Here is a 17,760-nt window from a genome sequence, read left to right on the forward strand (position 1 = left end):
AATTTTGATTGAGCGGGGAGTATCTTCCTTGCTTAATGGATTATAAATACAGATGACCAATTAACCAAGTGGAAAATGTTGAACAGCATTAACATTTGATGAGGCCTCCAACTTTTGCTAAACATTAAAAGTGTATGACAAGGGGGGAAATCACATCATACTTTCATTAATGCAACCAAACAAAACTATGATGGAGAACCTCCTAACTTGGTAAGATGACATTCTGTATTGAATCTGTGTCAGTAGCTATCTCTTATTTTGCTTAGCTTCTGCTGTTCTTGGAAGGAGTGCATATTCCTCCCAAGGTCTTCAGACTCAGGCTTGGTCTTCAGAGTCATGCCACCGAACAGAAGCTTCTGATCTGGACAGATTCAGAACCGCGATATATTCGCTTTAAGGAAAATATAGTCCCCCTTCACACATGGTACTTCTTCCACACTAGTCTCTTTGTAGGAAAAATATGCCCACAGTCACATATAAATATGACACATTTCTATAGACATACTATTATTGTTAGCTTTCAGAATATACAGCCCCATGTTAGACAGGATATAAATCCCTAAAATAATGCTCAAATAATAATGCTCAAATGTTCTGTGAAGTGTGTCTCAATATCTGGACCCATTTCAAAGCAGTTTTCGGGTGGGCTATGGGGTGGAGACTGCCATGGTTGGCCTGATAGAGGATCTTCAATTAGGAACCAACAGGGTGTGTGTGATCCTGTTGGTCCTCTTGGATCTTTCGGCAGCTTTAAATACCACCGACATGGTAAAGGTGGTGAGAGGTACAGGTGGACCTCATTATCCGCGGGGATTCCATTCTCACATATTACCATGGATAATGAAGCCGCGGATGAGGTATTGAGTCTATGGGATCATGGGGGTTAAGTTCCCAGACTTGTTTTTAAATTGCAAAAAGACACCAACCCCCTCCCTCGCAAAAACAGGCCAAATAAAGTACCTTGCCGTGCTCCATGGGCCTTCAGGAGTCCAAGGGTGCCCCCTCCCTCAAGTCCCAAAGTCCCTGCACTTCCATGAAAAATCATGGGCCACAAAAATTGCTCTTCTCCACAAAATGGCTCCCAGAAATGATCTCCAGGGTGATTTCTGGCCACCCCCAGCCTGCAGATACACATAATTAACCCCTTTTCTGCCTCTGAGTATGCCAAGGTTGGGTGTCCATTACCAGCCTGTGGATATGCAAAACTACGGATGTTGGGACCCTGTATAATGGGGTCTGCCTGTACCTTTAACATCACAGTAACCCAAGCTCTTACCAGTGGTACCACACAGGCACTGCAAGGTACCAGTGCCGTGGTGCTCTGGCCTGCATCCTGTGCGGCAGTGGCGGCACATTTCCAGAGCTCACCTGTCTCTGGGGACGCATAACCACTGCCCGGGGTGCAGGCCAGAGCCCCACAATGCTAGCACCTTGCAGTGCCAGCACAGTACTGCTGGTGAGAACTTGGATTACTTTGATGTTAAAAGGACCCTTGCCGCCCCCACTATGATGATGTTGTTGCTGTTGTTGTTGTCATTTAAGCTGGAACACTTGGAACATTCCAAAAGGAATGGGCTTGTTCCGTGGAAACACCTGGTCACCCTGGTTCGGTCTTAATCTTTGGGCTGTTTTGCGTTCCATTCCGAGCTTGGGATGGGACGCAAGACCCATTCCGTGCACACACCCCACAAGTAAGTCTCTTAGTAATTAGCATCAAGACTTGAACATTTACCTGAGATTGACTTGTACTACACAGAGAAAATAGTCTCTGTAAAATAGAATCTGTGCATTAACAGAGATTACCTAAAACAAAGACTTTTCTCATTCACAGGCTGAATATTGCCAAGATGACGGTTGACATGGAGTGTGGGTGCTGCATGCCACTCACACTCTACAAAAAAGAATTGCAGATGCCTTGTCCTGATCCAGATGACCCAGAAGAACCACTTGTTACAGAAATCATCATATTTGGTGGCTGTGTATGCAACTTTGATGGATGTACGCACTAGTTGGGCCCAAGTTAAAGAAGGGACTTTTAAAAAACAATCAATTATTACTTTCATTGCAAGCGTCCAACACCAGAACCTCTTTCTTGTTCATATGAATTTGCCTGAATTTTGGGAGGGTAATGGGAAATACTCCCCAGAAGACTGGTCCTAGCAACAGATGCTAATTTATTCCTATTATTTTGGGAGTAGAGAGCAAAAGAAATATTGACCTTGTTCAGAAAGCTTTCATCAAAGTAATGTCTGATTATGTAAAATAGTTAATGAGTTGAATAAAAAGATTAGCTAGTCATTTCGATTGCCTATGGTGAACACATGATTATTGTGTTAGAATGCACTGTTAATCTTTCCTGTACTATTTTATTCCTTTTCTTCTTAAAATTGTATAGCATTTTATGGCTTAAGGGGCGATGAAAGTAAACAGGTCAATAACTATTGCTCAGAAAAGACAGGCAGCTAAAAAGCCATATTACCAGCTACATCTGGTCAAAAAGAATAGTTCTTGAAGTTTTGAGTGGGCAGACCAGTTTAATACACTTGATAATGCAATACACAATCAGTATTACATTAGAAAGCAATATCTTGTCAAAGATTACTTCTATTAGGAAAGAAACACATAAACACAAATGCTGCCACTCAGAAATTAAGCTGAGGAACTTGGTTGTTACCTCACCACATAACAGATGGCCAGGTTAGGCTAATATGGTTAATGCAGGTTTTAAAAGGCTGGACACAAGGACAGATTAGATCAGACAGAGTTGTGTGGAAGGTTTTAGCACCTTCTATAAAAACACTCAGCTTTTACAAAAGTACATAATTGTTTAATGCCTTTTATCAGGAGACTTGTACTGTATTTTTCTGTTAGAAAAATAATTGAAATAATTCAGAAGGATAGCATTCCATAAAGAAAGTAAAGTGTGCCGTTGAATCGATTACAACTCCTAGCGCCCACAGAGCCCTGTTGTTTTCTTTGGTAGAATACAGGAGGAATTTACCATTGCCTCCTCCCGCACAGTATGAGATGATGCCTTTCAGCATCTTCCTTATCGCTGCTGCCCGATATAGGTGTTTCCCATAGTCTGGGAAACAGACCAGCAGGGATTTGAACCAGCAACCTTCTGCTTATTAGTCAACAGGCTGCTAGTAAAGTTCATACATATTAAAGCAGGAATGACAGCTGTATGTTTCTTGATATTTTTCCTGCTGTCTGCTGCCCACAGTAGAAATGCCCTAAATGCGCAGTGGCGGCGGGCAACATGGCCAACGCACCAGCATATGAAGGCCTGAATGGGCCAAATAAAGCAGCCGAATGGGACACAGTGGTGATGAGCGAGGCCAGCGGGGGAGGGGGAGCCTTTGCAGACACACACACACACACACACACACACACACACAACCGCGGCCTAGAGGAAGTCCCCCAAAGAGGCTAAAGGTAATTTTTTTAAAATTAAAAATGCAACCCCCCCCCCAAACCTGTCGGGGGGGGGGGTTTCAGTCCAAGGTCAGACCGAACTGGGGTGGGGGTGTTTCGGTTCGTCCTCGGACAGGTTTAGGGTCGAACCTGTTTGCACATCCCTAACTATAACCACAGTTAACCCTCACCAGAGTTACAGTTCCTAACTCCAATTCACGCTGCAGATGTACAGTGAACCATGGTTAGCCTAACTGAAGTTGAGTGAGTGGGGAACCTCTCCCTGCCACTCAACCTCCCAGCCCAATCCCAGCCATCTCCATGGCCAGACTGTGAGCAAAGTGGCACCGTGTCAGCCGCTCCACTGCAATTGGCTATGATCTCCAGTGGGGTGTGCCAAGCACAACTGTGCATTTTCAGAGCACCCCGCCCACCCTTGGCAGAGAAAGCGCATTGAAAGTCCTTTAAATGCCCTGCAATGCTAGTGCTGCTTCTGCCAGCCATGGCAAAGCCACCCGCCCCAAAGTGGCACTGCACCCCCAAAGTACCACACAACCCCCAATTCCTGGGGGAGGCAAATCCCTCTTTCACTGCCAGAGAAGAGGGGGAAACTAGGGGTGAGTCCGAACCGGTCCGGCGGCCATTCTAAGGAATGGCCGAACCGCCGGACCGGTTTGGCCCTTGCTGGTTCGGGTCCGGGTGGGGGGGTATAACTTTAAGGGCGGGAGGGCTTTCTTACTCCTCCCGCCTCTTCATTCCCTCCAGCACCCGTATTTAACCAAATAACGGGGCGTTGGAAACCAGCCGCCGCCGCCGCCGCCCCCCCAGCAGATGCACATAGAAAGGTGCCACCATACCCCTGCCGCCGTCGCCCGCCCGCCCAAGTCCTTACCAAAAGCTGGAGTAGTAAACGAGAGGAGCTCCCGGACAGAGCTCCTCTCGTTAGAAAGGCCTGATACAGAATGAAGGCGCTTTGCGCGCACATGCGCATGCCACAAAGGACGCCGGCGATCAGAGGCCCGGTCTACCCAGCCTTTTCCCGGCAGGTAGACCGGGCCTCCAGCGTCCTTTGTGGTGCGCGCATGCGCGCGCGCAAAGCACCTTCATATGTAATACCCCTGCTTCCCAATGCACAGCAACACAAATCCACTCAGAGCACCCATGGTCTGACACTTTTGTGAGCAGGCATAGTCCACGTGGACATTTTGTTGCCACACTCATCTCCATGCCTTGATGAGGAGTTGCCAGGGCCTTGCTCATGTGTAACCAACAGTTGTAAACCCCACCCAACCCCAGGAGGTGGCTGTGCTCCACTTCCACAGCCTTTGTAAAAAAAAAAGAGATTGCCCCTGAAACCTCCCCAACTCCTTCCCCTGTGTGGACCTGTGAGTACCCAGAGGGCATCTAGATGGCCACCTTTCCCTTGCCCTGGCACATGTGTGGTGTTGGTGGAGGGCTGGACACTGGCATAAACCTTTCCACCCGTTCTCCTGCTCTATGCAGATCTGTAACCTTTCCCAGTCCATCCTCCTGCTGTATGCAGATCTTCAGGTGCAGGGATGGGTGGGAAAGGGGAGCCCCATTCTCTGGACACCACCAGAGAGCGGGGTGGCTGTTCTGGAGCCCTGGGAAGGGTACACTCGTGCACATGGACAGGCAGGCTGGGAGCACAGTATCATGGCAGCTTGTCCACAGTCCTCAAGACTAGGAATGTGTTCCTAGGATAGCACTCCCCACAGCTGTGAGCCAGAAACCATCCTTGCTCTATTCAGAGCCATCTATGGACCAATGTTTTCAAGAGGGATATTATCCTTTTGAATCAGCTATGCTTTTTCTGGGCAAATCATTTCTTTCTTCTCCATTCTGATGGTCCCTCTCATGAGCTGTCTGGGGGTGTCCCAGTGGCCTTTCACTCTTATGCCCGGCCACTGAGCCCTGGGTCAGGTGGCGGGATCCTTGAAAAAGGATCTCAGCTGATCCAAGACTGTCCTTAGTGATCGGCCCTGATCATGAGCAAGCCTCTGGGGGCATGGACCCCCAAAAGGGGGAGGGGCTGGGTCTCCCTTCCCCAACCTTTCTGTGTGAAGAATAGAGCTTGGCTGTTCCAGCTTCCCTGGTTCCAACTTCCTTTCAGAACCCGCCAATAGCACCCCCACACAAACCATTTGCATGAACGGTGCAAGGAGTGGGCTGCAGAGTGGACCCTTCCCACCATTTGAAATTTCTGGGACAGACCAGCAGTGTGGCATATATAGATCTCAAGGTATAGTGATTCCCAGCAGTAGAGCAACCCAGTTTCCAGCCACCCCAGGATGGCTGCATTGCCCACTGGGGGCCATGGGCAGAGAGCACATCTCCACATTGGTGGGTGGGCTGGCAGGGTGCAGGGTTTGACAATGGCTTGGCGGCAATCACAGAGACCAGGACAGCACTTGCCCAAGTGCCCATCCCCACAGCTTTCCTACATGGAGCATTTTCCCTCACTCACCTTAATCTGCCCCTCTTGCGAGAGAGCAGTCTATGGGGAAATGGGCAATTCTGCCATGCTCTGAACCACTAAGACTTAGAGATAGAGAACAAATACTGCCACCTGGGGAAGGAGCTGCCCAACCCTTCCCCCCCATGTGAGAAAACTAGAACTTGGATTCTGCAGCTTCGCTGCTTGGGTATGCACCCATGACTGCTGCCCCCAAGCGGATGTGCAGCTTGACAGGCTGGCCAGTAGGGAGTGTGTTGGCATCCCTGTCACCTGGCAACTCCATAGTTATACAGCTGACAGGATGTGCATGGCTGGTTTTGCAATTAGCTGCCAACAAGAAGTACACAAAGCATAGAACAGCCACATCCTTGGGGGAGCCTGCACCATGGCCTCTATGATTGGGGTTTGGAAGTGAGTGCTTAAACACGGTTATGTCAGAGCCTGCCTTTGGGCGTAACAGTTTGGCAGCAAAACCACAGTTGTTGGCAGTGAAGCTTAGAGAAAACCTCAGGTTCCAATTTGAGTTTTGTTTAAACTGAGTTAACTTTAGACCCTTAACCATGGTTTTTGCATGTCCGGGTGTCCTACAGTTACAAACTCTGGCAGCTTTAACTGCTGTTGAAGTGTACATGCTTATGCACTAACTGGAGATCTAAGCCCACATGAGAGTTTTAAGAGAAGAGCAAGTTGATCTTATTATTGCTTTGACTTAAGTTAGTAGCTATCTAGTAAGCATATTTTGGGAACTCTCTGAAGTTGCCAGATGATACAAGCAGCAAGAGGAAATATGTCATAGAAAGAAGGTCCAATGTGAAGTGAGGTACACTCCCAAGGAAAGTCACAATGTTAAACAAGAAAAATAGAGAGCAAGTTGGTAATCAGAAAACAGACAAGTATTGTTATGGGGTAGTCACACTCTTAGTACCCAGTCATAAGAACAGCCCTGCTGCATCAGGCCCAAGGCCCATCTAGTCCAGCATCCCATTTTGCACAGTGGCCCACCAGATGCCGCTGGAAGCCACAGGCAGGAGTTGAGGACATGCCCTCTCTCCTGCTATTACTCCCCCGCAACTGGTACCCAGAGGCACCCCGCCCCCAAGGCTGGAGGTGGCCTAGAGCCCTCCGACTAGTAGCCATCAATAGACCTCTTCTCCATGAAGTTATCCAAACCCCTCTTAAAGCCATCCAGGTTGTTGACTGTTACCACATCTCGTGGCAGAGAATTCCACAAATTGATTATGCTTTGTGTGAAAAAGTACTTCCATTTGCTGGTCCTAGATTTCCTGGCAATCAGTTTCATGGGATGACCCTTGGTTCTAGTATTATGTGAGAGGGAGAAGATTTTCTCTCTATCCACTTTCTCCACACCATGCATGATTTTATAGACCTCTATCATGTCTCCCCGCAGTCGTCTTTTTTCTAAACTAAAAAGCCCCAGGTGTTGTAGTCTTGCCTCATAAGAAAGGTGCTCTAGGCCCCTGATCATGATGGTTGGCTTCTTCTGCACCTTTTTACAATGTCCTTTTTAAGATGTGGTGACCAGAACTGTACGCAGTACTCCAAGTGTGGTCATACCATAGTTTTGTATAAGGGCATTATAAGATGCCAGCATGGCTAACGGGTACTATCAAGGAAGCCATAAAAGGGAAGACGACTTCCTTCTGAAATTGGAAGGCCTGTCCAAATGAAGAGAACAGAAAGGAACACAAACTCTGGCAAAAGAAATGCAAGGCAACAATAAAGGAGGCGAAAAGGAACATTTAGTTAAAAGCATCAAAGGGAATAACAAAAACTTCTTTAAATACATCAGAAGCAGGACTTAGTGGTACCTTTCCTCCTTTTGGGTATACAATCTAACTGGGCTTCTAGTATTGTGGTTTTGAGTAAACTCCATGCACTCTGGAGTGAAGTTACTCTCCTGATTTTCCCTTTCAGCTTCCTTTTCACCATACTCCTCATTTTAGAGAAGTTTCCTCTTCTGAAATTCAAAATGTCTGTGTTAGACTTCCTTGGTGATTCTCTCCCCACATGTATGCTGAATTTGATGGCACTATGGTCACTGTTCCCTAAAGGGTCGATAACACTGACATCACACACCAAGTCCTGGGTGCCACTCAGAATTAAGTCCAAGATTGCCTTCTCTCTGGTCGGTTCCAAGACCAGCTGTTCTAGGGCACAGTCATTTAGTGTATCTAGGAATCTGACCTCTTTGTCCTGACCTGACTGTGAATTTACCCAGTCTATTTGTGGGTAATTGAAGTCACCCATGATTACAGCCCTGCTTCTCCTTGACACCTCCCTGATTTCCTGCTGCAACTCCCAGTCACTGTCAGCGTTTTGATCCCCAGTAGCACGTTTCCTTTCAGGCCTTGTACTGTCACCCACAGGGTTTCTGTGGAAGACTCCACAGTCACATATCTAACAAATATATGTAGCGAACTATTGATTTAGGGACACTCTTACGTGGTTCTTGCAGTATAATTCTGGAATCTAGTGCTTTTCAACATGAAATTCACAAAGCAGTTATAGACCAGATAAATGAATGCACCTGGATTAGGCAGGTTAATGTAGTATAATATAGTCTCAGAGGAAAACTCTGAAAAGTCATCTTCTGTCTTTCCTTAATATGCTTCATGCATCTAACTTTCCTCCCATAACCAACCCCACTATTTTTCTTTTTGTAGAGGCAATGCCATTTATTTTTATTTCACTTGGGAAGTCAACACAAACCCTATTATTTCAGTAGATCAGGTTCAAAAGACAGTATCTGACCTAACTACTACTATATTTCACTTTTCAGTGAAAATGCCCAAAGTGGATTACATAGAAAAAATAAGTAAGATGGTTGCCTATCCCAAAAGGGCTCACAATCTTAAAGGAACTATAAAGGTAGAAAACAGCCACAGCCACAGGAAGGATGCTATGCTGGGGTTCGATAGTGCCAGCTCCTCTCCCCCCGCTAAATATAAGAGAATCGCCACTTTAACACGTGCCTCTTTTCTCAGTTAGCAAAGGCTAGCTCCGCCCACCCCTATCCCTGGGTTTTAAAACTGAACGCATGACCCTCTAATACATTTATTAGATAGTCATCTATGTAAAAGAACAAAGCAAAATGGAGCTAGATGACAAGCATCGTATGAAACAAATGGTCAAGTGTTGTATTTATTATTGGGTAAAACATGGATAGATCACCAAGCAGTATGGACATGTACTCTCCATGTAAATGTCCATGAAAAAATACTGTTCTGCCCAGTAACTACCACTCCTTACTTCTAGACACTTAGTCTTCAAGTATACAAATCTTGCTCTGCATACATACAGCCAAACCAAATTGCACACAATTACAAAATAAGAATTTTGCATTATTAAAAAAAGGAATATGGGCTGCATCATCAGAAGTTCTGGTTGTGTCCCAGGATTGTATACAGGTTTTGTCAATAGCAAATTGAGGTACTTAATTTGTTAGAAGATTCTGTATTCATGGATATTTGTTCAGGAAATATACACATTAGGAAATCAAAAACTTAGTTTAAGTCAAAATTCAGTCATTTTTGAAGATTTAGATCATGCTGTAAATGCTTTATAATGATCAGGGAACAAGCCCATAGCATTAAAATAATTATTCCATATTTTCACTGATCAAGTAGTGTATACACTGAATACACTAGCAGTTCTTAAACAAGAATGTAAAAAAGGATATAAGAGTTTATCTTCTAGTCATTTATTTTTCCATTACAGGTAACATGATTAGATTTATGTATTTTCAAAATTTTTACACTGTCATAACAAAAATCCACCATATAAGCTGTGATTATTATTATTATTTTTACAAGTGAAATGACTACACATTACACATTGGAGTGTAGGCCTAAAAGTGCACAATACTTTTATCTTCCTGTTCAGGTATTTTTCACATGTCAACAATACAAATACTGTACCTTGATTACTAATACTGCTTTAGCCACAGAAACTGTTGCTTCTGCTTGAGATGGAGAAAGATACATAACTTTGGTAATCAAGTCATTCATCCCATTAAGACAAACCTTTTTTTTTTTTTAGTTCTCTCAAAACAATGTCTATATGGCTCATATCAGAAGTGAAATTTTTGTATAAAGTGTAATTACCTATATATACAGTCCATTATTCAGCCATCTACCCTTTAGCCCTCTGTCTCCTTATGGATAAATCACAATTCATCACAAAACTATCTGTATACTGTACACAAAAGCCAGTGTCTTAAGATTGCCTTAAAAGGGAGGGCACAAATCCCACATTTCCAAAGGGATAGACCAATGTTAAAAATGAAATGGTAGTTATTCCAATGTCTGCTATATGACAAAGCAAACTTGCAAAATATCTTATTTTTTAATAGCTGTTAATCGGGAGTAACCAAGATACCAAAGTGTGCCTATCATAATGGTAGCTTCTAGAATCCCTCCAGTGATAGGAGCAAAATCATTCTAGTTTTACTACTTCAGATAACCAAGTAGCTCATATTACTTCCATTTAACAGGCCCAATTTGCAGAAGGTTGCCAAAAAACAAAACACAACTCTTAAGATTCTGATCAGATACCCAAATTAAAGGAGATAAATTTATACAAGATTTAATAATTATGACAATTCCAGACAACTTGAGCGCAAGAAAGCTAGTTTGTTTTCAGAGAGACACTCCAGTAGCAAAGGACATTTGTATTAAATTTGCCCTACACAGACCTTTTATTGCTGCTCATTTGAGTTTTATTTTACTGTCTACATGTAGAATTGTAGAGATCTATAACTTCTTAGAAGTCCTTCACATACAGAGGTGTGACTAACATTATGCTTAAACCAATTCAAAACAATTGCCTGCCTGGATTTTTATGATGAGCACATAATGAAAGCTATCGTTCGAGCCAAGCAATACACAGCATTACAACATGGTATGACATAGAGCAGGCAAGTCCTAGACAGAACATGTACAGGCAACATCAAAATTGTTTTGAAAATGTCAGGTCCATTTTTGCAAAAGTCCACACTTTTTCATATCTGCATAGTTTTGTTCATGAATAATTTAGCCTATCCATATTATTAAGGTGGTATTAAAATGGGAAATCCACATTAGGAACAAATAGACTGGAACGGGGTGTGTGCGCACCAAGGCGCAGACTAAGATGACGTGTTCAAGCTTAAGTATACTTCCCAATTATTTATTCGACAATTTGCTACTTAAGTGAAGCTATGTTTAGATAGATCATATAGAGTTTGGAATATACCTTATATGCAAGAACCTAGCCCTGGTTTCCTTGTTTAACGATTTGGCAAGGTAAGTACCCTTTGGTAGTTCAGAACTTTCTAAAAAAAGCATGAAAGGAGTGAAATGCAAAGTTTTTTTAAACCAAGTCATTAGAGACTATTAAAATAAGTCAGAATATGTGTGTGTGCCTCCACCAAATGATCTGTAGAAGGCAAATGCCCACAGACCTCTTCAAATAAAAGAAAGAATAGAAGTGAAGTTCAGTAGAGCATAACAGAACATTGTCCTTTGGATACATTACTAATGACTCCCCCCAGAACACCTTTTGGAGAACTTAGCCATGCAAGGTTTCAGTCAGAATACCGAAGTGATATGACCAGTGCCATCTCACAGACATAACTTCATTGGACTCTGTTGGTTTAGAGAAGAGTGCTAGAAAAGGTGCCAAAACAGCATGCTCCCAGCAACCGAATATCTTAATTGTTCAGCATTAACCATATCTGAATTGAGTGAATTTTAATAAAATCAACCTGCAAGAATACACAGAGCACAACTGGGTCAAGACACACAAGAACTCCAGCCTCTTTACAGCAGAAATTCAAAGAGCTTTTTAAAACATTTAAGTAATGTTATGTTTACATATTTCACATAAAAGGGACAGGTCCTTTTAAGGCAGGGATGTGAATGTGGTGGCAGTTACTTTTGCAGACACTGGCATACAAGACGTTTTTGGAGCAGGATAAGGACAATGGCAGAGAGATGGAGAATCAAAATTGTCTTGCATTGTGGCTCAGAATTGTTCTGACAGCAAGTCACATAATCTCCGGGATACTGTTTCTTTACTTGTTCGTAGTGTCAATCTGTACATCTGGAAAAAGAACAGAAAATGTTTTCCCCCAAAGAATTCTTGAAACAGGTTTTACATGGAAACATTTACATAGGCAAGATTTGGATGACAGCTGACAGTAAATGTTAAAAACGACAGGTTGCTTACCTGCAACTAGGGTTCTGCTAGTGGTCATCTGTGCTCTTACACGATTGGGCTTTGCGCCTGCGCAGAGACCTCCTCAGAGTTCTTTCAAGCTAGATCCTTTCAATGCTTTTTGGCGGTAGCCCCACCTCCTTAGGATATATGCGGCTGCACGGGCTTCCTTCTCCAGTCTTCTGAGTCCGCCATCTAAAAAGACTACAGCGGGGAGGATGGGAGGGCATGTAAGAGCACAGATGACCACTAGAAGAACCCTAGTTACAGGTAAGCAATCTGTCATTCTTCGACATGGTCTCTGTGCTCAACACGACTGGGCGTATAGCAAGCTGCACCCAGTGCGATTTTACCTGGAGGAGGGTAGTTAGTTGAAGAGCGATTGCAACACTGCATGTCCAAAGGCAGCATCCCGACGGGCATGCACGGCCAGTGCGTAGTGCTGCATGAAGGAGTGTTCGGAAGCCCACATAGTGGCCTCGTAGATGACCTCCAGGGGAACAGAGTTGTCGAAGGCCATGGAATCCGACACCGCACGTGTCGAGTGTGCCCTGATGGAAGACAGGAGCGGCTTTTTTGTGACCTGGTAACGCACGGTAATGGTGCGCACCACCCAGTGGAAAATAGTCTGTGTGGATGCTTGTGCACCCTTATTAGGTCCAGAATGGATGATGAAAAGAGAAGGTGAGGTGCACCAGGCGGTTGTTCTATGTACATAAAATGCCAAAGCTCTATGCACATCCAATGTGTGCAGGTGGCTTTGGGCGTCATTAGCCAGGTTAGGAATAAATACTGGTAGAGTAAGGGGTTGGGAGTTATGGAAAGCGGAGACCACCTTTGGCAGGAAGGTGACATCCAGTCTGAGAATGACCTTAACCCTATAAAAGGTGAGGTAAGGGGGATCAGCCCTCAGAGCCCTAAGTTTGCTCACTCATCTGGCAGAAGTGTCAGCCACAAGGAAGGCGACTTTACAAGATAAAAGGTCCAAGAAGGCGGACGTCAGGGGTTCGAACGGGGTATGCATAAGGCAAGCCAACACAAGGCTGAGATCCCAAGCAGGGGCCATAGTAGGAGGGTCTGGATCGAGATGAGAGAGACCCTTCAGAAACTTCTTTATAACAGGATCCCAGAACCAGGATGGAGCACCTGGAGGAGAGTGTGTGACTATAGCAGCCAGGTGCATCCACAGGGATGTAAGTTTGACTCCGGACTCCTTTAGGAGCAGAAGGCAGGAGCAGATGACCTGGGAGGACACCTGTGTCAGGGAGATATTCTTAGACTCCAGATACCTAGAAAAACGTGTCCATTTGTATCCGGGGTAGCAGAAGAATGTGAGGAAAGATGTAGGCTGACAGGCCTGTCCAGGGAAGCACAAAAGCGTCGCCTTGCGAGTTGAGGCCGAGGCCCGCTCTCGAGCAATAGAGGCGACAATAGGCATTGAGTCAGCATGGTGTAGTGGCTAGAGTGCCGGACTAGGACCGGGGAGACCCGCGTTCAAATCCCCATTCAGCCATGATACTAGCTGGGTGACTCTGGGCCAGTCACTCTCTCTCAGCCTAACCTACTTTACAGGGCTGTTGTTATGAGGAGAAACCTAAGTATGTAGTACACTACTCTGGGCTCCTTGGAGGAAGAGCAGGATATAAAATGTAAAAATAAAATAAATAAATAAAATTGATCTCTGATGCGAATATGTCTATCGTGGGTGTGAACCACGTTTGAAATAGAGATGTCAGAGTGCCCCTGTCCAGCTGCCACTCGTGAGAAGTGGTCCTGGCCCTGCTGAGCACGTCCGCCTGGAGGTTTAATTTTCCCTGTATATCCCATGATCTCATGATGTGATCCCATGATGGATACACCAGAACCTAATCCTGCTGCAAAGGTTCAGGAAGGAGGGGGAGGAAGTGCCCCGCTGTCGATTCAGATAAGCCTTCGCGGTCGTGTTTTCTGTTTGAATAAGGACCGCAGAGTGTGCCACCATTGGGAGGAACCCCTTTAGGGCCTTTTATATGGCCAGAAGCTCTAAGAAGTTGATGTGGCCTCTGAAGAGCGGCCTCTGAAGAGTTCGAAAGGCTGTGGAGGTGGAGATCGCGTAGGTGAGCGCCCCAACTTGCTTCTGACATGTCGGTGGTGAGCGTAAAGCAGGGCCTCAAAGGGTGGAAAGGCGAGCGCCACAGCGAGATTGTCCAGGTCATTCCACCACTGGATAGAATGCAGGACTTGAGGGACTCAATGGTGGGTCTAGTTGAGGAGCAAATGACTGCAGGAACCACTGCTGGAGCATCCTGGACCGAAGGCAAATGTGCGGCAAGACATATGTGGTAGACGCCATGTAGCCCAGCATCTGCTGTATGATACGAGTGGTCTGACAAGGATAGGACAGCAAGACGGCAGAGAGGAATAGTATGGATTGTATCTTCTTGTCCGGGAGAAAGAGGTGCATTTGGGTGGAATCGAAGAGGAGCCCCAGGAATTCTATGGATCTAGATGGGACAAGTTTGGACTTCTCATAGTTGATCTGTAGGCCCAATGTTGTGAGAAGGGATACTGTAGTATTGAGATGGCGTTTGAAAGTCCAGGGGTCACTGGTCACCAGAAGCCAATCACTGAGATAAAAGAAGACCTGGATCTCCTGCTGCTGGAGGTGGGCGATGGCTGGGGCCATGCATTTGGTAAAGATTCTAGGCACGGATGCAAGACCGAAGGGCAGTGCACAAAACTGAAACGTTTTCCCTGCCACCAGGAATCTGAGTTAATGGTGGTGCTGCGGCCAAACTGTGACATGATAATAGGCATTGCAGAGATCCAGGGAGGCAAACCAATTGCCTCTGCGAAGAAGGGCCAGGACAGTCGGAATGGTTACCCTCCGAAACTGCTTGTAGGTGCCGCATCGATTCAAGTCCCTCAGATCTAAGATGGGATGCAGGGTACCATCTGGCTTTGGTCCTATAAAGTAGGTAGAATGGAATCCCCAGGAGTCTGGGTTCAAAACTGGTTCTATTGCTTGTTTGGTGAGTAGTCTGCACCTCGGAGAGGATGGCCAGTGTAGGAGGGGTGGGAAATGGAGGATTGCAGGGAGGAGCAGTGGAGAACTCGATGGCATAGCCTATCCTCATGATGGTAAGGACCCACGAGTCTGTCGTAATACTTTCCCAGATCGTGAGGTATGAGGAGAGTCTGGTGCCCCACCTGGGAAGGGCCCCAAAGTCATTGCCGCTTTTGCTGGGAAGGGGATGCTCGGGACCAGGACACCGACCCCCGATTGGTGGAAAAGGAGGAGCACTTCTTGTAGGGCTGAAAATGGGTCTGACGAAAGGACCGGTCTGGTTGCTGTGCAGGGTTCTGCGGGCGTGGTAGGAGCAGTAGGGCACTGGTTGATAGCTCTTGGAACGCGCCATGTTCTGGAGGCGCTGCACTTTTTGTAATGTCTCATCTGTTTTGTCACCAAAGAGCGCCTCTCCCTCAAAGGGTAGGTCCTCGATGCAGGAATGTGCCTCTGGAGTCAGGCCAGAGGATCTGAGCCAGGTGTGCCTACGGATGGCGACTGAAGTGGCCAAAACCCTGGAAGCACATTCGGTGGCATGATGTGCCACGTGTAGGTGCTGCTTAATGACCTGTGCAGCCTCCTTTAAAGAGACTTTGGCTGGGTCCTTATATTCCGGTGAAAGATGGTCCAAGAAGGGGGCCATACGCTCCCAAAGAAAGTGATTGTAGTTGGCATTGTTTGCCTGGTAAGTCACTATCCGGAGATTCAAGGTAGCAATCGAATATACACGCCTGCCATATGAGTCAGGTTTCTTGCATTTTCTGTCAGGAGGAGCTGAAGCAGAGCCTCCATAATGCTTGGTGAGAGAGGATTCGACTACCACAGAGTTTGGGGAAGGGTGTCGCCTCAAGAAGGCAGCTTCTGTCTCCTCCAAGGAGTGGACTTTTTCAATTTCCTTGTAGACCGAGGCAAGGAAGACGGCTTATCCCAAAAGGATTTAGTAACTTTCATAAGAGACGGATTAAGAGGCAAGGAGACTGGCGCACCGGTATCAGCCCGCCCTGTTCCTCTTTATCCTGTTGGGACATCTGAACTCCCAGGGATTTTGCCATTCGCGTAACATAACCAACAAACAACTTGTAGTCCTCAGAAGGGGAGTTTGGGCACAGTTCAGCAAGGAGTTCCTGTGGGGAGGAACCAAGGGACACTACATCAGAGCGGGTTGAGGCAGCCTCTGTATCCTCACACACAGACTGTGAATCTGAGTCCTCCTCTGAATGAATCTGAGTCCTCCTCCGTTGGTACCAAAGGACTAGGGAGTCGTGATGGTTCCGGTCAGGTTCAACGGCCAGTGTCCTGGAGGGGCTTGGGTGGCGGAGCATGCACGGCATGGTTCTGCGAAGACACCATGGGTTGTAGAAGAGATGTGGATTGAGGAGGTGGAGGCAGAGGATGAAGCGCAGCAGCTGGTGGAGCAGGCAAGGTGCGTCGTGGGGAGTGAGATCAGTCCCGAGTCCTATGCCTCGAATCCCACTGGTACAGCTGTAAAGAGGAGTCATGGGCTCGAGAATATCAGCTGGGATAGTAGTCAGGGTTCAGTACCGAATATTAGCAGGTGTCCCATGTGTACCGAGAGCAGTGGAAACTTGGCTCCTAGTATCTAGACCTCGGTTGTAAGCACTCATATTCAGATTTGAAATCCTCATCCGTTAAAGGAGCCTCGGGTTCGTAGTAGTCTGCCGAGTCAGCCAAGTCCCATTCAGGTTCCAACTGGGGTTCTGAGTCGTATATGGGGTCGTGCTCGGAACAAGAGCCACCCTGCTCTTTGGGTTCAAGGCTGGATTCAAGTGGTACAGACCTGGGCAGCTCTTTGGATTCAGGGCAGTCGGATTTGCACTGCTGCCCTTTTTTCTTTTGAGCCAGTGGATCGGGCAACGTAGGGAGCTTGTGTTTCAAAGAGGGCTCCAGATCTGAGCCCTTACGGACCTTCTTTTTCTTTTTCAGTGCTTGGGCCAGAGAAGTAGTCCCTGGAACCGAGGGCTTTGGAGTCGAGCCCAACGGAACCAAAGGTGTGGTTGCATCCGACTGGAGCATCGGGACAAAAGACTCTGTAGGTAACTCAGTCGCAGTAACTGCAAGAACCGGCCCCATAGGGGAGGTGGAGGGCTGTAAGCCCAAACCCTGAACGGCAGTTGCAGTTTGCATCCTGGAGGGCTGTGCTGCCGCGGCCGATGACTTAAGGGCCTGTTCCCACCGCCAAGATGTCAGGCGGGAGGCCCTGTTTTCTGGCCTGTTTGGAAAAGTTCGAGCAATGTGCACAGGAGTCTACCTTGTGCTGCTCCCCCAGACAAAACAAGCTGCGGCTGTGTCTGTTGGAAATGGGAAGCTTGGCCTGACAGAGGACACGAGGCTTGAAAATTACCCCACCAGCCATAAGCTGAAAAGGAGGCAAAAACGCCGAGCCCTGAAGGGCTGGGTAGGGGGCAGGGACTGAATAAAATGGATACGCTAAAGAAAAGGAAGGAAACGCACTAAAACAAATGCAGGAAACGTAGCGATAATATCAAGGGAGAAGTAAGGAAGGAAAGATGCCGAAGCAAGAATAGTAGCTCAAAAGCACTCACGATCTAAGTCAATCTGTCCGCGGACAAAGAAAGACTGG

General features: G+C 46.4%; 1 protein-coding gene across 5 annotated transcripts in view; it reads right to left on the minus strand.

Moving 5' to 3' along the window:
• Positions 1 to 7,639: 7,639 nt before the first annotated feature.
• The window catches only part of AP2A2 (adaptor related protein complex 2 subunit alpha 2), an 85,100-nt gene continuing 74,979 nt past the window's right edge, over positions 7,640 to 17,760 (minus strand). For all 5 annotated transcript variants that reach the window (XR_008306183.1, XM_053245933.1, XM_053245810.1 and 2 more), the window contains one exon: positions 7,640 to 11,998. Coding sequence is in view for 4 of the 5 variants with exons in the window: in XM_053245933.1 (XP_053101908.1) it covers positions 11,921 to 11,998 (78 nt within the window). In the remaining variant the exon portion in view is untranslated. The remainder of the gene's footprint in view (positions 11,999 to 17,760) is intronic.

Source organism: Hemicordylus capensis, chromosome 1 (genome assembly GCF_027244095.1).
Source record: "Hemicordylus capensis ecotype Gifberg chromosome 1, rHemCap1.1.pri, whole genome shotgun sequence".
NCBI classification, from domain to species: Eukaryota; Metazoa; Chordata; class Lepidosauria; order Squamata; family Cordylidae; genus Hemicordylus; species Hemicordylus capensis.